Source organism: Schistocerca nitens, chromosome 5, assembly GCF_023898315.1.
Source record: "Schistocerca nitens isolate TAMUIC-IGC-003100 chromosome 5, iqSchNite1.1, whole genome shotgun sequence".
NCBI classification, from domain to species: Eukaryota; Metazoa; Arthropoda; class Insecta; order Orthoptera; family Acrididae; genus Schistocerca; species Schistocerca nitens.
Genome location: NC_064618.1, coordinates 98331959 through 98350684, shown reverse-complemented (window position 1 = coordinate 98350684; position 18726 = coordinate 98331959). Strand labels below are relative to the sequence as shown.

The 18726-nt window shown below is 44.3% G+C and overlaps 1 protein-coding gene across 2 annotated transcripts in view; it reads right to left on the bottom strand.

Moving 5' to 3' along the window:
* Window positions 1-18726, bottom strand: part of LOC126260076 (inositol 1,4,5-triphosphate receptor associated 2-like) — a 720512-nt gene that overhangs the window by 351248 nt on the left and 350538 nt on the right. For both annotated transcript variants that reach the window (XM_049957280.1, XM_049957281.1), the window contains exon 3: window positions 182-233. In XM_049957280.1, the coding sequence (XP_049813237.1) occupies window positions 182-233 (52 nt within the window). The remainder of the gene's footprint in view (window positions 1-181; window positions 234-18726) is intronic.

Below are 18726 nucleotides of genomic sequence, written 5' to 3'. Positions count from 1 at the left end.
GGGCACTGAAATAGTGTTTTCAAACTTTTCATCGCCGCATGTGTGAGGACTGAGCTCTCGGCACATGGAATCGATTTCTGCAGTGCGCACTCCAAGCGCGTAACTCTTTCAGAAGCGTGACCTGTTCGCGGCTGATGCGCGCATTGCAAATGTAGGAGGAGCCTGGCTTTAGCTGCCTCACCTGCGATGTCGACGTCCTGTGATGCGGCCGCCTCCTGCGCCCCCGCGATGACCTGCAACACAACAAAACAGCCCTCTGTGAGCGAGCTAACAGCGCCAGTTAAAGCACACTCACCTCCACACTTCACAGTCATGATTACCTGGTCTGTCTATGTAGCCTCAACCATAGCAGATGTTGTCACATAAACTGAAGCGCCAAAGAAACTGATAAAGGCATGAGTATTAGAGTACAGAGATATGTAAACAGGTAGAACACGGCGCTGCGTTCGGCAACACCTATATAAGACAACGAGTGTCTGACGCAGTTGTTAGATCGGTTACTGCTGCTACAATGCCAGGTTATCAAGATTTATGTGAGTTTGAACGTGGTGCTATAGTCGCCGCACGAGCGATGGGACACAGCATCCCCAAGGTAGCGATGAAGTGCGGCTTTTCCCGTAAGACCATTTGACGAGAGTACCGTGAATATCAGGAATCGGGTGAAACATCAAATCTCCGAATCGCTGCGGCCGGAAAAATATCCTGCGAGAAAGGGACGCACGACGACGTGACAGAAATGCAACCCTTCCGCAAATTGCTGCAGATTTCAAAGCTGGGTCATCAACAAGCGTCAGCGTGCGAATCACTGAACAAAACATCATCGATATGGGCTTTCGGAACCGAAGTCCCACTCGTGTAGCCTTGATGACTGGGCGACACAAAAGTTTACGCCTCGCCCGGACCCGTCAACACCGACATTGGACTATTGATGACTGGAAACATGTTGCTTGGTCGGACGAGTCTCTTTTCAGATTGTATCGGGCGGATGGACGTGTCCGGATATGGAGACAACCTCAGGAATCCATGGACCCTGCATGTCAACAGGGGACTGTTCAAGCTGGTGAAGGCTCTGTAATGGTGTGTGGCGTGTGGAGTTGAAGTAATATGGGGCCCTGATTCGTCTTGATAGGACTCGGACAGGTGACACATACTTATGAATCCTGCCTGATCACCTGCATCCATTCATGTCCATTGTGCACATCTATGGACTTTGGCAATTCCAGCAGGACCCCACACGTCCAGAATTGCGACAGAGTGGCTCCAGCGACACTCTCCTGAGTTTAAACACTTCCGATGGCCATCAAACTCTGCAGCATATCTGGGATGCCTTGCAGCAAGTGCTCTTCAGAAAAGATCTCCACCCCTCGTACTCTTACGGATTTATGGACAGCCCTGCAGGCTTCATGGTGTCAGTTCCCTCCAGCACTACTTCACACATCAGTCGAGTCCACGTCGGTTGCGTCACTTCTGCAAGCTCTTGGAGGCCCAACTCGATACTAGGCAGGTGTACCAATTACTTTGGCTCTTCAGTATATAATTTCCAGCCCACGCCGTCGGCAAGTGCTGGCCGCCAATGTGCGCCGCAACGTTTGTTTTGTATTTTCCGCCGGTTTCTCCAGCATGAACACAGCGGGCCCTTAATCTGATTAACCTGTAGTGGCCTTACCTGACACCTTTTGAAAAGCTTTCTGGAGGAACGCTGATGTTTACGAAAACCCTTTGGGCAGGAAATGTGGACACACAGCGGTACGCTATAGCAGTACCATAGGGGCTGGACAAAAATACGGAAGCACCTAGAGAAATGGGTGCTTCAACATAGATACAGGTGCTTGCTGGTTGCGCTGTTGTATTTGACCACGAGCGCCTCCTGTGCAATGTCGCCAACACGTAGCACGTTGCCAATGGTGGTCAGAAGTGTGTTCTCGGGTAGTTGTGAGTGCGGGCTGTCGGAGCTAAGTCAAATGGAAGGACGGCATTTGTTGGTGCTCATATGGCGTTTGCTTCGTAACCAAGGGAGACAAAGTGTTTGGTGTTTCAAGAGGTATCGTGTTAGAGATTTATGCTGCATACAGGGAAAACGGAAAAACGTCATCCTCTAGGTCACAACGCGGGCGAAAGTGTGTGTTGAGCGATCGCGACAGTCGGTCATTGAAGAGGACCGTGACGGAAAATAAGAGGACTACAGCTGCAAAAGTCACTGCAGAACTGAATGTCGCACTCGCGATCCCTGTCAAAACCGAAACTACACGAAGAAGCGGAAAACTGCAAGGCGAACTGGAATTTCAGTTACACTCATCAGTAATGCAAATGCTTGTAACAGGAAAACGTGATGCCGAAGCAATAAAACATCGACCACGGAACATCGGAAGCAAAGTCATTTGGTCCAGTGACTCTTGTTCCACACCGTTACCAATCTCAGACCGAAATTACCTCCCAAGATTGAAAGATGGTAGAAGGTCTCTGATGATTTGGGCAGCCATGTTGCAGTATTCCACGGACCCGATAGTTACTCTGCAAGGTCGCATTACTGTAAGTGATTATGTGACAACTCTGGCTGATCATGTCCATCTCATGGTACAGTCTCCTTCCCCCAGACGTGATGATGTATTCCAAGACGACAGGGCCCTGTTCACACAGCTCGCATCGTCGTCCAGGGCTGTTTTGTCAGCACGAGGATGAATTGCCGCATTTGCCCTGCCCACCTTGCTCACCAGATCTCGGTATTATTCAGCCTTTGTGGTCGACCTCGGAGAGAAGGGTGCGTGATCGGTATCCGCCATTTTTCAGGAATAATGGCGTAAAATTCACTTGAAAACCACACAGGACCTGTATTCACCCATTCCGAGAAGACTGGATGCTGTTGTTTTTTACCCACCTCCTATTTGACCGATAACAGGAACTGACCAGTCGAAATGCCATTCTGATTTGGAAGCTGATTGCCATCGTATAATTCGTTTAAGTCCCTTTCTGCGGTTTCTGTTTGCATGTTAAGGATAATCTCAGGAACTACCGTACGGATGTTGATAGAATTTTCAGCAATAGACCGCACCATGAGGAAGGCTTGTGCATAGTCATCAGTCTTTTGACTGGTTTCATGCGGCCTGCCTCAAATTCCTCTCCTGTGCCAACCTCTTCATCTGAGAGTAGCAATTGCAACCTACGTCCTCAGTTAATTGCTGAAATTCGTTCCTTCATGTCTTAACAGATGTCCTATCATGTTGTCCGTTCTCCTCATCAGTGTTTTCCACATACTCTTTTCCTCTGCGATTCTGCGCAGAACCTCCTCATTCCTTACCTTATCAGTCCACCTACTTTTCAACATTCGCCTGTTGCCCACATCTCAAATGCTTCGATTCTCTTCTGTTCCGGTTTTCGCTCAGTCCATGTTTCACTGCCATAGAATGCTGTGGTCCAGAGGTACATTCTTAGAAATTTCTTCCTCAAATTAAGGCCTATGTTTGATACTAGGAGACTTCTCTTTGCCCATTTTGCCAGTGCTAGTCTGCTTGCCCCGTCCGTCATTGGTTATTTTACCGCCTAGGTAGTAGAATTCCTTAACTTCATCTACTTCGTGACCGTCAATCCTGATGTTAAGTTTTTCGCTGTTCTCATTTCTGCTACATCTCATTATTTTCGTCTTTCTTCGATTTACTCTCAGTCTATATTCTGTACTCATAAAATTGTTCATTCCATTCAGCATATCATGTAAGTCTTCTTGACTTTTACTCAGGATAGCAATCTTATCAGCGAATCGTATCACTGATATCCTTTCACCTTGAATTTTAATTCCACTCCTGAACCTTTCTCTTATTTTCAGCATTGCTGCTTCGATGTACAGATTGAACACTAGGGGCGAAAGACTACATCCCCGTCTTACACTCGTCTCAATCCGAGCACTTCGTTCTTGGTCGTTCACTCCTATTATTCCCTCTTGGATTTTGTACATATTCTATATTACCCGTCTCTCCCTATAGCTTACCTTTATTTTTCTCAGAATTTCCAACATCTTGTACCGTTTGATGCTTTTTTCAGATCTACAAGTCCTAGCTATATATATTATATATCGCGTACGTTATGCAACAAACTCTCTCAAAGTATGGATTAAATACATTGTAGACTGTATAAGCAATGTATTCATTAGTTTGAATCATATCAGCCATCACATTTAACCAATAGAAGCATTTTCACAAACTTGATAATGATTAAAAGTCAAAGAGTTAATAGATATCTCAAAAGGCAAATATTTTCACCAATTCGCGTAATATTTTTCAAATCGTAAGTATCCTGTATTACACACTTCCTTACGTGTCATATGTTCTTCCTAAGGATTCAAGCTAACTCCACACCATATTTTCTCCAAATCGGTCGAGCTGGTTAGTCGCGAAAACAGAGGCACTTTCGCATTTATAACAATAGTATGGATAAAACTTTCAATTACGATATTCTTTTTATTTTTCGTGACCCGATTTTGATTAAATAACACTCGAAGCTGTGCTCAAGTTACCTGCGACAACTCTGTGGAATTTCTGCTAGCAGTTTAGGAGAATCGTTTGCAAACAGACAGGTAGACACGACAGTTTTACAGATATACTATTAGCGTAGATGACTGGTAGTGTAGGCGAGCAGCGTACTGGTCCGGATCCGCCAACAAACGCTTCGGACCAAGTCTACGCAGCAACACGTCTAATGTTTTGCCTCGTGGTCCACATTCATAATGTAGATGTTCTCGATGTTGAGCTACCATCATTGTAAAGCAAGATACTTAATCACATAGGTTTTAATATCGCCCCTACCAATACAGAGCCTGCACAAGCTTGAACAGTCCCCTGCTGACATGAAAGGTCCATAGATTCATGTGGTTGTCTCTATACCCGTACACGTCCATCCGCTCGATACAATTTGAAACGAGTCCGATCAGGCAAATTTTTTCCCGTCATCAATAAATGTTGACAGGATCAGGCAAGGCGTAAAGCTTTGTGTCGTGCAGTCGTTAAGAACACACGAGTGGGCTTTGGGCTCCGAAAGCATATATCGAATGTAGTGTCGGCAGACTTGCCAACACTACGCACACTAATTGAAAGAGGCGGCCAAGATGCACGCGCTAACTCACGAAGGATGGAGTGAGGTCTGAAACAGGAGACTTAATTAATGTGATAAAGAAAATACGTATCTTTGGAATATACTTAACTTTTAATACATCCTTGTATACATCGTTCTTGATGAGACATCTGGAGATTGTGGCGATACAAGTGACTCTTTATATACAAGCTATTTAAGGCTAATGGCGCCTTGCTAAGTCGTAGCCATTAACTTAGCTAAAGGCTATTCTAACTGTCTCTCGGCAAATGAGAGAAATGGCTTCGTCCGTATAGTCGCTAGCAACGTCGTCGTACAACGGGGACGAGTTCTCGTACGTCTCTCGAGACCTGCCGTGTGGTGGCGCTCCGTCTGCGATCACACAGTGGCGACACGCGGGTCCGACATGTACTAATGGACCGCGGCCGATTTAAGCTACCACCTAGCAAGTGTGGTGTCTGGCAGTGACACCACATCGAAGATGTTTCGTTAAATGTTTCGCACGCTAACAAGTACTGATGGCCCAACACTGAAATCTGCAGCAATTTGCGGAAGGGTTGCACTTCTGTCACGTTCAACGATTCTCTTCAGTCATGTTGGTCCCGTTCTTGTAGGGTCTTTTTTTGGCAACACCGACGTCTGAGATTTGATGTTTTACCGAATTCCTGATATTCACCGTACACTCGTGGCATGGTCGTAAGGGAAAATCCCCACTTCATCGCTACCTAGGGGATGGTGTGCCCCATCGCTCGTGCGCCAACTGTAAGACCACGTTCAAACGCACTGAAATCTTGATAACCTGCCATTGTAGCAGCAGTAACCGATCTAACAACTGCGCCAGACACTTGTTGTCTCATATACGCGTTGCCAACCGCAGCGCCGTATTCTGCCTGTTTTCGAATCTATGTACACTCCTGGAAATTGAAATAAGAACACCGTGAATTCATTGTCCCAGGAAGAGGAAACTTTATTGACACATTCCTGGGGTCAGATACATCACATGATCACACTGACAGAACCACAGGCATATAGACACAGGCAACAGAGCATGCACAATGTCGGCACTAGTACAGTGTATATCCACCTTTCGCAGCAATGCAGGCTGCTATTCTCCCATGGAGACGATCGGAGAGATGCTGGATGTAGTCCTGTGGAACGGCTTGCCATGCCATTTCCACCTGGCGCCTCAGTTGGACCAGCGTTCGTGCTGGACGTGCAGACCGCGTGAGACGACGCTTCATCCAGTCCCAAACATGCTCAATGGGGGACAGATCCGGAGATCTTGCTGGCCAGGGTAGTTGACTTACACCTTCTAGAGCACGTTGGGTGGCACGGGATACATGCGGACGTGCATTGTCCTGTAGGAACAGCAAGTTCCCTTGCCGGTCTAGGAATGGTAGAACGATGGGTTCGATGACGGTTTGGATGTACCGTGCACTATTCAGTCTCCCCTCGACGATCACCAGTGGTGTACGGCCAGTGTAGGAGATCGCTCCCCACACCATGACGCCGGGTGTTGGCCCTGTGTGCCTCGGTCGTATGCAGTCCTGATTGTGGCGCTCACCTGCACGGCGCCAAACACGCATACGACCATCATTGGCACCAAGGCAGAAGCGACTCTCATCGCTGAAGACGACACGTCTCCATTCGTCCCTCCATTCACGCCTGTCGCGACACCACTGGAGGCGGGCTGCACGATGTTGGGGCGTGAGCGGAAGACGGCCTAACGGTGTGCGGGACCGTAGCCCAGCTTCATGGAGACGGTTGCGAATGGTCCTCGCCGATACCCCAGGAGCAACAGTGTCCCTAATTTGCTGGGAAGTGGCGGTGCGGTCCCCTACGGCACTGCGTAGGATCCTACGGTCTTGGCGTGCATCCGTGCGTCGCTGCGGTCCGGTCCCAGGTCGACGGGCACGTGCATCTTCCGCCGACCACTGGCGACAACATCGATGTACTGTGGAGACCTCCCGCCCCACGTGTTGAGCAATTCGGCGGTACGTCCACCCGGCCTCCCGCATGCCCACTATACGCCCTCTCTCAAAGTCCGTCAACTGCACATACGGTTCACGTCCACGCTGTCGCGGCATGCTACCAGTGTTAAAGACTGCGATGGAGCTCCGTATGCCACGGCAAACTGGCTGACACTGACGGCGGCGGTGCACAAATGCTGCGCAGCTAGCGCCATTCGACGGCCAACACCGCGGTTCCTGGTGTGTCCGCTGTGCCGTGCGTGTGATCATTGCTTGTACAGCCCTCTCGCAGTGTCCGGAGCAAGTATGGTGGGTCTGACACACCGGTGTCAATGTGTTCTTTTTTCCATTTCCAGGAGTGTATTTGAATACGCATGCCTACACCAGTTTCTTTGGCGCTTCAGTGTATTTATCACGGTAAGTAAGTTGCTCTTTGTATAAAGCAGAGCGGGTCAGAAACACAAAAAACTATTACTATTTACTCTTCATAAGGTTTGCGATGCTACAGACAGTACGACAGGTAATTTAGAAACGGTTAGGCGTTACAACGTAGAATTATCAGCGTAAGCCGCATTTGGGCTAATGGCTGCAAAGTAAGGTGTAGATAAGAAACGCATGATCCATTTCAAGCGCCAACCTCAGTACAACGCGTTATAAAGAAATATAGAAGAGTTAAGGACAAATTCATAACGCAAACTGCGCACAATGAAGGTGTCATATGTAGAGGCGTAATCAGAAATCCGCCAACACACAATTTACCATTTTAAATCCTTCTTTTCATTAATCAGTACATTAGCGAGAATGTGAATGATTTGTTAGGACGCAACGACATTTGTCAAACTACGCAAATCCAAAATTTTGCACACTAGTCTTGTTTACACGGAGACGCAATGCAATTCACATTTATCACAGTAGGTTTAAAATGAAGCATATCAATTAGATCCATTTCAGTGTCAATGCACTCTGTCTACGTCCGGTGGAATGTCATTTTCTGTCCGCGTCTTGATATCCATTGTACTGAAACTGCTAACCACTCCTCCTATTCTACGTAATTTATCTCTTAATGAGTTTACTGTTTCCGAATACGTTACCGTCTTGCTGTTTCGCCCATGTCCATCCTCTTGCGTTGATCAGCTCGCTCTCTCTTTCACGCTACTCCACATTCTGTTGTTGGTTTTTGGGTCTCTTCTTCGTTGGAGTTCAGAGTTGTCAGCCATGTCTCCTAGTGGCTGAATCGTGCCGTCGTTTGGTCGTTTGTGTCCGACACCTCCGTGTGACCGCCCACATACGACGCTTGTTCATAGCGTGTATATACTAAGGACTACTTTGACCTAAACCAAGTTCATTGGCACATGCTTCCATTGCAGTCGTATTACGGTCGGGTTGCAGTCCCACGGTGCTTTTCGCAGAGGCAGTGCATGGCGAATGGAGGTTAGTTATTTCCTGCTTCGAGTCCGGTCCAGCTCCCTGACTGTGGATTTATGATTTTCGGACACTGTGCTAAGGAATGGACATGGACAAGTAATACGCCTGCTGTTGCCCGTTATGAGCAACATGTGAGACCTTTGAATGTGATACCATATGTTGCTTCAAATCCACTCTCATTGCAGGGACGCCACTGACCAGTTTAAGTGCGTCATGTGATGGCCCGTTCATGGACCATTGTAAGCACAACTCCGGATCTTCAGCAACACACCGCACAGCACTGCCTGGGCCGTTTGGAAAAAAATGGCTTTGATTACTATGGGACTTAACTTCTGAGGTCATCAGTCCCCTAGAACTTAGAACTACTTAAACCTAACTAACCTAAGGACATCACACACATCCATGCCCGAGGCAGGATTCGAACCTGCGACCGTAGCGGTAGCGCAGTTCCAGACTGTAGCGCCTAGAACCGCTCGGCCACCCCGGCTGGCAACGAAATTATGTTGTAACCCTTACACCCTGTTACGCCATGTGTGTATCGTATTGTCAAGCCATCGCGTCAATGACCACAATTCGTGGAGCATGAAATTCGTACAGAAAGCCATGTTGTCGAATCTGATCACTTAAAATAGCTAACATCTAAGACATAGCACGTGAACAAGTTAATCACTTCATCTTGTGTTTAAAGCGCACTTTTTGTCTGTTTTAGTTTCCCAATATAGGGTATCAATTATTGAACTACATGAAATAAAAGTCAATTAGTTACAACCTACGGCGTGCACACACTTTATTCAACATGTAAACGTCACTACAGATATTCGGATTTAGGTTGTGACACGTTCGATATGCCTGCCAACATTGGCAATGATGTGGCGCCAGACGAATAGCGAAATTCTGCATGACCCGCTGAAGTGTCGAAACATCGATACTGTCGATCACCTCCTGAATGTTTTCAGCTCAGAAATGGCTTTTGGGTTATTGCTGTACACCTTGTCTTAAATATAGCCCCGCAAAAAGGAATCGCATGCCTTCAGATCCGGAGAATATGACGGCCAATTGAGGCCCATGCTAGTGGTTCAAATGGTTCAAATGGCTCTGAGCACTATGGGACTTAACATCTGAGGTCATCAGTCCCCTAGAACTTAGAACTACTTAAACCTAACTAACCTAAGGACATCACACACATCGTTGCCTGAGGCAGGATTCGAACCTGCGACCGTAGCAGTCGCGCGGTTCCGAACTACAGCGCCATGCTAGTGGTCTCTGGGTACTCCAGAACCAGAATGCGATCCCCAAAGTGGTCCTACAGGACATCAGCCACTCCCCTCACTCCCCTGCTTCGATGGGGTCGACCTCCGTCTTGCATGAACCACGTGTTGTCGAAATGAGGGTCTCTTTGGAGAATGAGGATGACGTAATCTTCCAAAACCTTCACGTACCGTTCGGTAGCCACAGTGTCATCAAGGAATATCGCACCGATTATTCCGTGACTGACATTGCACATCACACAGTCACCCGTTGAGGGTGAAGAGACTTCTCTATCGCGAAATGCAGATTCTCAGTCCTCCAAATGCTCCAGTTTTCTTATTGACGAACCGATCCAAATGAGAGTGGGCTTCGTCGCTAAACCACACCATGCATGCGCGTATTAATTCCCATCATTCCTGGCGACTAACCGTGCAGTTTGAATGTCCTAACGCAAGCCGTTCACCAGTTATGGCGATTTTATTTTATACAGTTCAATAATTGTCACTCTGTATATAACTGTGGAAATACGGTTCTGTCTTGAGGAAATACGAATTTGTCTTTGATAAGTGACCTTTTTTTTTACTTGCTCATGAAGACATAGCTGCTCCCTTTTTATATTTTTTAATTTATCAACACTGTATCGAACACACGCGCATCATCAGCGGTCTCGCAATGTATTTTTATGCTTTGATGTAAGTTTCTATAGATATCGTATTCATTTTATGTGGTTTCTAGCACAGTCTCCTGTTATAGTAAGTGAAGGTAATCGTGCTTTCTAATGCTGGTCTTATGTCAACTAGAAAACTTCCACGAAGACTTAGAAACATTTATCAACTCTATGACGCCTGCAATGCACCTTTAACGCAAAACAAATTCTCCTTTTTTAACACCCATCCATGTTTTGGTGAAGTTTAATTTTCGTCAGTGGGTTCGTTTAACTTATTTGGCTGTCTGAGATTTGCAGTACAGATGATATTTTTGCTTAAGTTTCTTTTTTTTGTTAATTCTGTTTCTTCATGTCTCTACAGAGTATGCAAACCGTGCTTTATAACACGAGCAGTGCATGTGCTTCATTGTTATACGTAACTGAAGAAGCTAACGTTTCTTTTTTTTTTTTTTTTTTTTTTGTCTGAGACCATCACGCTTACGTGAGTATTGTTTAAAAGGCCCCACAGGTCTTCATTTTCTAATAGCAGCTTTGATTACACTGTGCAACAATGATAATGTAAATCGAATGAAAACATCCAATTCCTATCAGTTCTAATGTGCTAATCGCGAATACCACAAAGACAATTCAAATTTTACACTGTTTTATAACGATGAGATAATAATATACGGATTTTTATGTAAAGTTTAAAATCAAATATTATAATGATTTGTCAAAGTCATAAAAATTAGTAACAATAGATTATAGTATTGTCCCTGGTCTTACTTTTGTGCAGTATTTTGGATATAAAAATTCTGATACCAGTTTTAGTGATCTTTTTGTCTCCCTCCTCTTCAACTTCAGTGACTTTCTTAATGCACGTAATAATTTTTTCACATTTGTTTTCAGATTAACTATCAGTTGTTCAAGTTGACTGCCATTGAAGTGAACAAAAATGCTACGTTTTGTGTTTACAATGCTGACACATTTTGTTATGTGTGTCGAGAAGTGACATTTGCTTCACAAAAACAGCAAATAACACCCGAAATCTTCCATTGAGAGTCATTATACTTGATGGCTTCTAGTAAAATTTTCATGTTTTGGTATGACTCTTCATATACACGCTATCCCCGACTGGAATAAAAGGAAGCACATTACCAATATGTAAAAGCACTGCTTTTAAGCTCAACTATGACGAAACAATAAAAGAATCTCCATTTGTTAGGGTAGTAATTAACTCTGAGAGCTTACAGTTGTTATTTTGGGTGCAAAACGGGTGATCAGGATAAACCCTGGGTTACGCATGTGATCTGCAACACTTGTGCCAGTAACCTAAGGAACTGGATGCATGGGAAAGGACGTTCAATGCCCTTTGCAGTGCCCATGATCTGGCGTGAGCCAACTAACCACGTCAGTGAGTGCTACTTTCGTACGGTTCCTCCTTTCAAGAAGGGATTATCTAAGAAGAAGAAGCGGACAGTGATCTATCATTCCATCTACCATACGTCTAGTTCTACATGGGGAAGGATAGCCATTAACTGAACCACCAACAGAGTACGAGATTACTTCTCACGGGGATTCTGAATGTCATGTTCATCACAAGGTCCAGAGTTTCTTCAAATATATCATCAGCTGATGATCCACCAAAATTGTCTCAAAATGAGTTAAGTGCTCTCATTAGATATTTGGAGCTCTCTAAAGCTAAGGCTGAGATTTTAGCATTAAGATTGCAGCAGCGCAATTTTCCGGAAAACAATGTATATGTTTCATTCTACCGCAGAAGAGAACAACAATTCACTCCTTTTTTTAACATGCAAGATAGGCATGTGGCATGTGCAGACATAAATGGTGTAATGAAGGCTCTCACAGTTCATTACTACCCTGATAAGTGGAGACTCTTTATTGTTTCGTTAAAGTTGAGCTTAAAAGCAGTGCTTTTACATATTGGTAATGAGCTTCCTTTTATTCCAGTCGGGGATAGTGTGTATATGAAGAGTCATACCAAAACATGAAAATTTTACTAGAAGCCATCAAGTACAATGACTCTCAATGGCAGATTTCTGGTGACTTCAAAGTGGTTGCATTGCTGTTAGGTATGCAGTTAGGGTATACTAAATATTGCTGCTTTCTCTGTGAATGGGATAGCCGAGCTCGTGCATCTTATTACAGTAAACATCAATGGCCCACCAGAAAATCTCTTCATACACGGGAACATTAAGAGTGAACCTCTAGTAGACCCTAAAAAGTTTTGTCTCGCGAAAAACTCTGTTAAGGGAATGAACAAAGATGATCACGTCTTTAAGTACTTAAGGCAAAAATTCCCTTACTTAAGTGACGCCAAAGTAAAGGAGGGCATCTTTGTAGGCCCACAGATTCGAGAGCTTATCGGAGACCATACTTTTGATGGAATCATATAAGGTGAGGAGAAGCATGCATGGGAATGTTTTGAGACAGTCTGTTTACAGTTCTTAGGGAACAAACGAGCAATAAATTACAAGGAGATTGTGTTGTCATCTTATGAAAAACTTGTCATTGAAAATGCACTTCTTCCTTAGTCGTCTTGACTTCTTCCCCAAAGATTGTGATGCAGTAAGTGATGAACATGGAGAGCAATTTCGTCAAGATATTGCCACATTTGACAAGAGGTGCGCCGGTAAGTGGAGCCTACTATTTTAGCAGATTACTGCTGGATTTTCATAAGGGATGTTCTCGAGTATGTGTATAAACGTCAAGCCAAGCGAAAACGGTCATCTTCTGGATTATCTATGAAGAAATATGTAATTGTATGTACTGTATATTGACATTTAACACTTTTAATCCTTTACATACATTTGTGACCAGTTAATTTATATATTGTCTTTTGTGCTTTACGTATTTCTGGTACAAAGTAGACTTATAAAGTATTTTCATTCATGTAATATTATCTTCATTTTTTTCTTAATATTTTACATTTGTACTTCCAGAATGGCACTGAAATTTGTCAATGCATAACACATAAGTCAAGAAATTATTCACTTAAAATTTGTTATGCTGAATCTTGGAACATGAATGCATATTTACTTAGTGAGTTATTTATATAAAAATGTAGATTTCTTTTTTAAATAACTAGAACTAAATATTTATGAAGATGATGATTTTGTATCATTTTATACTGAAAATAACATAACTAACTCAAAATCACGCAATTTACACACTTTCACTTCAAATTTGATGTTCAGTGTTATGTTGCGATAAAGCGAAAGTCCGGCGCTACTTTCGGCTGCCAGCAGGAAATGAAAGTTGGTGACCAGGTCACGGTGAACACAGAAAAGGCATTAGTGTATGAGGTTCCCAGTATAGCTGCGGAGAGAAAAGTGGCGCTTAGCGCACACTACAGGGGCACCGGTTTCTTATAACCTCGGCCAGACCGTATTGGGACTCACTTTCGAGTACCAGCAAGACGGTCTACAAAGTTTTACAACAGGCTGGATCCACTGCACTTTAGCACAGCAGACTGGGCCGTGGCGGGAAACAGGTTTATGCCCTCTTTGATATTCTTCAAAGGAACGCTTGCAGAACAGATAAAGTCGTGGCGACCGCTTCTCGTTTTTCTTTAAAACCCTTACACGTGCAAGCTTTAAAAACCACTCCGAAACTTCCATTCGTCACTACGAGACCGGGATGTCAACGACGAGCACGTGCCCAAGGGAACAGAATGGCACTGATATCAGCTGAGCCATATCGGTGCGCATCACTGACTTGCAGGGGGGGGGGGGGGGGGGGGGGCGTCGCAAGTCGCAAGTCCGCAGAACGAGTCCCTGCCGCTTCCAGCGAGTCAAAGGGGACCGCGTGCCCACGGGGGTCGACGTACAGCTCATGCAGTCGAGCGAACGCATTGTGCCTTCTCGATGTCAGTGATTTCTGTTAATGCTACTTTTCGCTGACTTCGATTTTTGGCTCCCATTAGTCAGAGTTTAAAATTGCAGTTAACGAATTCACAACTTTAAAAGTCCCCACAACGCTGAAATGCGATTTATCGCCATAGATGTTACACTGTGATAAGTCGCAAGTATCACCGTAATGTTCCGCACGAATCGCATTTTGACATTCCGGACGAATGGGATACAGATATATCTACTCAGCGGTATCTCTGGTCAGGTGAATTGTGTCAATGAAGCGGAAGTGATAAGCGACTGTAAAGGGTGAAAACTTAATATTAGGCCTGCCGCGAACTCCTTCCCTGTCCAACCTTTTCATCTCAGAACAATGGTTGTAACCTACGTCCTCAGTTATTTCTCGATTGTATTCCTATCTCTCTACAGTTTTTACCCTCTATAGCTCCCTTTAGCACCATGAAATTTATTCCGTGATGTCTTAACAGATGTCCTTATCATCCTGTCTCTTCTTCCTGTCACCGTTTTCCATACACTCATTTCCTCGCCGATACTGTAGAGAACCTCTTCATTCCTTACCTTATCATTCCATCTAATTTTCAATATTCGTTTGTAGCAACACAGATCATTCGATTCTTTTCTGTTCTTGTTTTCCCACAGTGCATATATAACTACTATACAGGGTGTTACAAAAAGGTACGGCCAAACTTTCAGGAACATTCCTCACATACAAATAAGGAGAAAAGATGTTATGTGGACATGTGTCCGGAAACGCTTAATTTCCATGTTAGAGCTCATTTTAGTTTCGTCAGTACTTCCTCGATTCACCGCCAGTTGGCCCAATTGAAGGAAGGTAATGTTGACTTCGGTGCTTGTGTTGACATGCGACTCATTGCTCTACAGTACTAGCATCAAGCACATCAGTACGTAGCATCAACAGGTTAGTGTTCATCACGAACGTGGTTTTCCAGTCAGTGCAATGTTTACAAATGCGGGCGGAGTTGGCAGATTCCCATTTGATGTATGGATTAGCACGAGGAAATAGCCGTGGCGCGGTACGTTTGTATCGAGACAGATTTCCAGAACGAAGGTGTCGCGACAGGAAGACGTTCGAAGTAATTGATCGGCGTCTTAGGGAGCACGGAACATTCCAGCCTATGACTCGCGACTGGGGAAGACCTAGAACGACGAGGACACCTGCAATGGACGAGGCAATTCTTCGTGCGGTTGACGATAACCCTAATGTCAGCGTCAGAGAAGTTGCTGCTGTACAAGGTAACGTTGACCACGTCACTGTATGGAGAGTGCTACGGGAGAACCAGTTGTTTCCGTACCATGTACAGCGTGTGCAGGCGCTATCAGCAGCTGATTGGCCTCCACGGCTACACTTCTGCGAATGGTTCATCCAACAATGTGTCAATCCTCATTTCAGTGCAAATGTTCTCTTTACGGATGAGGCTTCATTCCAACGTGATCAAATTGTAAATTTTCACAATCAACATGTGTGGGCTGACGAGAATCCGCACGCAATTGTGCAATCACGTCATCAACACAGATTTTCTGTGAACGTTTGGGCAGGCATTATTGGTGATGTCTTGATTGTGCCCCATGTTCTTCCACCTACGCTCGATGGAGGACGATATCATGATTTCATACGGGATACTCTACCTGTGCCGCTAGAACATGTGCCTTTACAAGTACGACACAACATGTGGTTCATGCACGATGGAGCTCCTGCACATTTCAGTCGAAGTGTTCGTACGCTTCTCAGCAACAGATTCGGTGACCGATGGATTGGTAGAGGCGGACCAATTCCATGGCCTCCATGCTCTCCTGACCTTAACCCTCTTGACTTTCATTTATGGGGGCATTTGAAAGCTCCTGTCTACGCAACCCCGGTACCAAACGTAGATACTCTTCGTGCTCGTATTGTGGACGGCTGTGATACAATAAGCCATTGTCCAGGGCTGCATCAGCGCATCAGGGATTCCATGCGACGGAGGGTGGATGCATGTATCCTCGCTAACGGAGGACATTTTGAACATTTCCTGTAACAAAGTGTTTGAAGTCACGCTGGTACGTTCTGTTGCTGTGTGTTTCCATTCTATGATTAATGTGATTTGAAGAGAAGTAACAAATGAGCTCTAACATGGAAAGTAAGCGTTTCCGGACACATGTCCACATAACATATTTTCTTTCTTTGTGTGTGAGGAATGTTTCCTGAAAGTTTGGCCGTACCTTTTTGTAACACCCTGTATAATGCTACACTCCAAACATAAGACATTTCTCTCTCAAATTAATGCATATCTTTGATACCAGTATACTTCTCTTGGCTAGGAATGACCATTTGTGACTGCTAGTCAGCTTTTTATCTCCCTCTTGCTCAGATCATTCTGGATTATTTTGCTATCTAGGTAGCACACTTCCTTAACATCGTCTGCTTCGTGATTCCCAATACTAGTGTTATGTTTCCTACTGTTCTCATTTCTACTACCTCTCATTACTTTCGTCTTTCTTCGGCTTACTTTCAGTCCACATCCTTTACTCATTATTCATTCCGTTGAACAGATCGTGTAATTCTTTTTCACTTTCCCTCAGGATAGCAATGTCATCAGCAAAGCGTTTCATTGATATCCTTTCACCCTGAATTTTAGTTCCACTCCTGAACCTTTCTTTTATTTACATCATTCTTCGATGCATAAATTGAACAGTAGAAGCAAAGGACTATATCCCTGTCTTAAATTCTTTTTAATCCGAGCATTTCGTTCTTGGTCTTCCAGTCTTATTGTTCACCCTGGCTCTTGTACGTATAGTAACTTACCAGTCTTTCCTTATAGCATACCGCTATTTTTCTCAGAATTTCGAACATTTCGCACCATTTTACATCGTCTAAGACTTTTTCCACGTCCACAAATCCAATGGACATGTCTTGATTTTGCTTCAGTCTTGTTGTGTTGCTTTTATGAGCAGCAACGTCAGAAGTGCTGCTCCGGCGTCTTTACTTTTCCAATTACAAGCCACATGGCATGTGGGCACATATTACGTGTCTTTAATGCAGTTGTTTCCATTGCCTTCTGCATTTTCATACCTTTGATGATTGATTGCTGATACTTCCGCCTTTTAGGGGCAGTTTCTCACCCCAAGGGCAAGAGAGTGCCCTGAATCTCTGTCCGCTCCTCCGCCCACTTTGTCAAGGCCGTTGACAGAAAGAGGGTGATTTTTTTATGCTGGAAGTCTTCGGACGCCAATGCTGACGATTTTTATTCAAAATTTAAGCAGTGGAGAGTTTCGAATCCGCTTGCTAATGAAAGTCACTACCGCTAGACTATGGACCTGAAAGATCTGACGAATGTGAAATACATTGTGAGCCAATAATAAAAATTCTCCCGATGTTAAAGCATTCCTTCGCATGTTGTTGTTGTTGTGGTCTTCAGTTCTGAGACTGGTTTGATGCAGCTCTCCATGCTACTCTATCCTGTGCAAGCTTCTTCATCTCCCAGTACCTACTGCAACCTACATCCTTCTGAATCTGCTTAGTGTATTCATCTCTTTGTCTCCCTCTACGATTTTCACCCTCCACGCTGCCCTCCAATACTAAATTGCTGATCCCTCGATGTCTCAGAACATTTCCTATCAATCGATCCCTACTTCTAGTCAATTTGTGCCACAAGCTCCTCTTCTCCCCAATTCTCTTCAATACCTCCTCATTAGTTATGTGATCTACTCATCTAATTTTCAGCATTCTTCTGTAGCACCACATTACGAAAGCTTCTATTCTCTTTTTGTCTAAACTATTTATCGTCCACGTTTCACTTCCATACATGGCTACACTCCATACAAATACTTTCAGAAACGACTTCCTGACATTTAAATCTATACTCGACGTTAACAAATTCCTCTTCTTCAGAAACGCTTTCCTTGCTATTGCCAGTCTACATTTTATATCCTCTCTACGTCGACCATCATCAGTTATTTTGCTCCCCAAATAGCAAAACTCCTTTACTACTTTAAGTGTCTCATTTCCTAATCTAATTCCCTCAGCATCACCCGACTTAATTCGACTACATTCCATTATCCTCGTTTTGCTTTTGTTTATGTTCATCTTATATCCGCCTTTCAAGATACTTTCCATTCCGTTCAACTGCTCTTCCAAGTCCTTTGCTGTCTCTGACAGAATTACGATATCATCGGCGAACCTCAAAGTTTTTATTTCTTCTCCATGGATTTTAATACCTATTCCGAACTTTTCTTTTGTTTCCTTTATTGCTTGCTCAATATACAGATTGAATAACATCGGGGAGAGGCTACAACCCAGTCTCACTCCCTTCCCAACCCCTGCTTCCCTTTCATACCCCTCGACTCTTATAACTGCCACCTGCTTTCTGTACAAATTGTAAATAGCTTTTCGCTCTCTGTATTTTACCCCTGCCACCTTCAGAATTTGAAAGAGAGTATTCCAGTCAACATTGTCAAAAGCTTTCTCTAAGTC